This window comes from Oncorhynchus keta, chromosome 4 (assembly GCF_023373465.1).
Source record: "Oncorhynchus keta strain PuntledgeMale-10-30-2019 chromosome 4, Oket_V2, whole genome shotgun sequence".
Taxonomy (NCBI): Eukaryota; Metazoa; Chordata; class Actinopteri; order Salmoniformes; family Salmonidae; genus Oncorhynchus; species Oncorhynchus keta.
Window position 1 is genome coordinate 66,166,099 of NC_068424.1, and position 4,049 is coordinate 66,170,147.

At 38.2% G+C, this 4,049-nt stretch overlaps 1 protein-coding gene across 1 annotated transcript; it reads right to left on the reverse strand.

Annotated features, from left to right (window-relative positions):
• Positions 1 to 1,946: 1,946 nt before the first annotated feature.
• nkx3-2 (NK3 homeobox 2) lies at positions 1,947 to 4,049 on the reverse strand. Its single transcript, XM_035770354.1, has 2 exons — positions 3,399 to 4,049; positions 1,947 to 2,963 (listed from the first exon to the last, which is right to left on the reverse strand). The coding sequence occupies exons 1-2, from the start codon at positions 3,790 to 3,792 to the stop codon at positions 2,527 to 2,529; spliced, it is 831 nt and encodes a 276-aa protein (XP_035626247.1). The 5' UTR covers positions 3,793 to 4,049; the 3' UTR covers positions 1,947 to 2,526.

The window sequence follows — 4,049 nt, forward strand, 5'->3', positions numbered from 1 at the left end:
ACACTCTAACTTCAGTTATACTACAGTATGCTGCAGTTATACTGCAATATTCTTTCGTAAGTGGTGTAACAATAAAATATGTATTTATTTTTACCCAAATTGCTCTTGTAAGTCGCTCTGTATAAGAACGTCTGCTAAATGTCTAAAATGGAAAATGGGACCATTTCTGTTGGTTTTGTCAGTGAGATGATATGTTGAAAAATACTATAAAAGTTCCTCTGATTGATTAAAAATGAGCTTATCGTTTGCTGTTTATTTCTTGCTTAGGCTTACGTTTTTCTCTCCCTTTACCTCCTTAACACCCAAACACTCATGGGTATAGATATCTTCATGTTGACACACCTCGAAGGTTCCTGTCAGTTTACATAGTTCAGGAATCGGGGACCCATAAATCATTGTCTGGCAGGTGTATTAGTGGGGAGGCAAATGAGGATTTAGTGTATGGCCAACCTGTCAGGAAGTTGTGCAGTAAGGGTGGTAGCACTGAGGTGTGTGTGGTTTAAACTAGGGCCGCTAGGATAGCCTATAAGACTTATAGGCTATGATTATGATCTAGTCATCACATATCAGAATAGAACCGACTCCTTGGCTACCTTTACTTTTAATAATAATACAAAATAATTATAAGAATAATCATCTACTTGTTAGTTTTATGGTTCTTTATTTGTATATCTATTAACTTTGTTCAGCCAAATTAAATTATATGAATCAGCACAATTCAACTTTCTGTCATTGAATTAACAAGTTCATTCAATCAATTATTCCGTTTCTCAGGAATAAGATGAAATTAATGTATGAAACCCTACCTCTTCAAAGAGTATCTTCAATAATTGCTTTTCCTACTTGCACTGACTTTGCTGATAACTTCTTTATTATGGAAAAATGTACTTACTCCGACTTTGATGTGGTTATCTCACCTATAGCCATATTAAGATGAATACACTACCTACTGTAAGTTGCTTTGGATAAGAGCTTCAGATAAATTACCAAAATGTGAAATGTAATTATGTAAATGAAATAGTGTGGGATTAAAACCATCACATGCTCTTGAACCCTGCAGTTTTGGTGTGCAGAATATTTCTCTCCCATTCTAATTAGACCGCAGTGAGACATGTTAGTTTTAACCTGCTGATAAAGAGTACAGTAATTAATGATGAGCAACTGGAATTTTAAAAAAGGACAATGCTTAATTCATGATTTTTCTTTTAAATATTTTGAAATACATTGGTAGGCTAAATAAATTATCCCCAAACAGTTATTATATAACTGGTTTGAGGGGAATTCCTCAACTGTAGGCTTATATGGTATATACTGTAGCTGCAGAATAAGGTGGGCTTGCCTGGAGCTATGAGGATGATGAAAGGAAACTGACCAAAACCATGTTAGAAAGTAGTTACGACTTAAATTAGGCTACACAAACAAAGAAAATGTATGCTACCAGATACAGGTACTACATGGTATCTGTGCACATAAACGTTGTATATGATGTAATATATGACCACCAATTTAGTAATTTAGGTCAAGAAAATAAAACCCTACATTTGTTGTTGCAATGCAATTTTGTTCATAAATGAATCATGGGTATTTCATTGCTTATTATTATTATTATTAAGTTAATTAAGTTATTATTATAATTTTGTTTTCATTATGACAACAAGAATGGTTAATGACACAATTACAATTCAATTTAGGCCCACTGATCATGGTCAATAAAACCCCTGTCATATTAACTGAAATTCAGTCCTTACAAAAAAGATTGCTGTTTTGAAATTGCAGTAAAAGTACAGTAACTGCAGTCAGCAGCTGACTGTGGTATTTTGGATGCATTAGTTGCAGCATGCAGTAATACTGCACTACAACTGCAATCTTTTTTTCATGAGGGAAAGTCTAAGGAAAAAAGGATATACATATTAAGGCTTGAATCAAACACGACTTGCTTCAAAATATAATATGCCTGATATGTTTTTAATGTTTGATTTCTCTCTTAATAAACAATCAGATTTAGAACAATTAGAAAATAAGTACATTTTTAACAAGAGTTCAATTGTTACTGTCTCTGCCACAGTTCACGATAAGGTCATAAGTACAAAAGAAACCTTCAAATCCATATTTCAGTCAGATATATGTCCACACTCTATCTCTATGTTTCGAAAAGTGCTGAAAATCTTACCGTTACCCTACAACCGCAGCATGAAAAGAAAAGCAGTAAGGGAGATATTCGAAATGTCGCTTGGGGGTCTGATATCTCCAATGCTCCTAGTATACATAGGAACATAGATGTTGTAGGCCCCCTCTGGAAGGTTTACACTCCATACAATCTGAAACAATTGCCTAGTGTCATCACTATACCAAGAAAAGTGACATGTTCAGTCTAGACACCATGAGGCAGTTCAAATGATTGACATAACTCACATAAGTAGTTCTGAGTTCATTTAATCTCTCCTGATTTCTTCATAAAAAGTCAATAAAGCAAATGCCTCGATTTCCTGATGGAGGAAAATAAATACAAAGTAGGCTATTCAATTCTCATTGATTCCCAGCACAAGTAGAGAGTGTCCATGCCGGGAGGCAATAGGCGTAGGGGTAGTAATACGACGGCTGGAGAGCGAGGAGCGGAGGCCGCAGTAGTTCTCCGGGGTTGTACTGTCTCTGGTCGTCCCGAACTAACACTTTCACAGCCACTTTCTTTGCTGCAGGGGCCGATGCCATCAAGTCGGCAGCCATTTGACGGCGTTTTGTTTTATATCTGCGGTTCTGGAACCATATTTTGACCTGCGTCTCTGTCAGCTTCAGGGAGGCCGCCAGGTCTGCTCTCTCTGGTCCGGATAGGTATCTTTGGTGATTGAACCTACGCTCGAGCTCGAAAACTTGCGCGTGGGAGAACGCAGCCCTTGAACGTTTTTTCCTCTGTTTGGGCTGATCCGAACTTTTATCACAACTGGCCTCGTCTAGGTTGTTGGAATCTGAAAGAATAAATTGTGCATTTTATGTACTATGAACAATAAAAATCATCGCTTTTCTTAGACCACACAAGATGGAATAGTCAAATAGGCCCTAGCTCTTAAAATGCATCCAAGGCTGTCTAAAAACTAGCCTCACAATTTCATAAATCATCATGGCCATATACACATGTTAATTAATGGAGTATATAGATTGAAATTAGGCCTAAAAACGTGTGTATGCCATGACATAACATCCCGCTGCCTCATGCGCAAAGGCGGTGCCTCCTGTGAGTAAAATAGCCTAATGTTTACATCACATTGGTGAAATGATTTGAAGGGATTAGACTGGGATGTTCTCCATAAAGTAGTTTTAGAATATTACTTTAAATTATGTTTTCAATTGATGTGTTTACAGACTTTTACCCGATATGTCCCAATAGAAAATGTGTAACTTACCCGAAACATTAGGTTCACAGTCACTAAGACCTTTTGCGTTATCGACAGCAGTGGATTCATGGTCCGTTTCGTCCTGCAAACTTTCTTCCAGTACGTCTGAAGCAGGATCCCTGTTTTTCTCGGACTTGCAAACGGCCAGCCTCTTGCTGTCATTGTCATCACTGAGACCTGAATCCGAGTCGTAACTTTTCTGGTCGCTGGCCATGCAAGCTCCCTCGTCACTTCTACACGCCGCGGGAAAGTCCTCCGAACCAGTATCCATTTCTCCAAATATTTTCCAACACGCAGTCTTCGAGAAGCAGATGTCCAAATCTGGCAAGTGTCGACTGTCCTCTTTTTTGTTCAAAATGGCTTGGATAGAGAAAGGCATCAAGGAGTTGCTACGAACGGCCATTTCAAAGAGCAACGTTTCTGTCTTGTAAAAATCGTAGATATGGACCAACGTCAAATCATCCGCATTGTATTCCCCTTGAAGCGCTATTACTGTTTTTTTGTACCTCCCAGATTTGGTATCTCATTGCATTTCCACTGAAAAAGCGATGGAAATACTGCGTTCAGCCTATATCCCGAGGCTCGATGCTTCTCCTCCGTCAGCTCTCGCATTAGCCTAAGCTTTCTCTCTTTTCCTGCCTTTTTCACACAGATCCACTA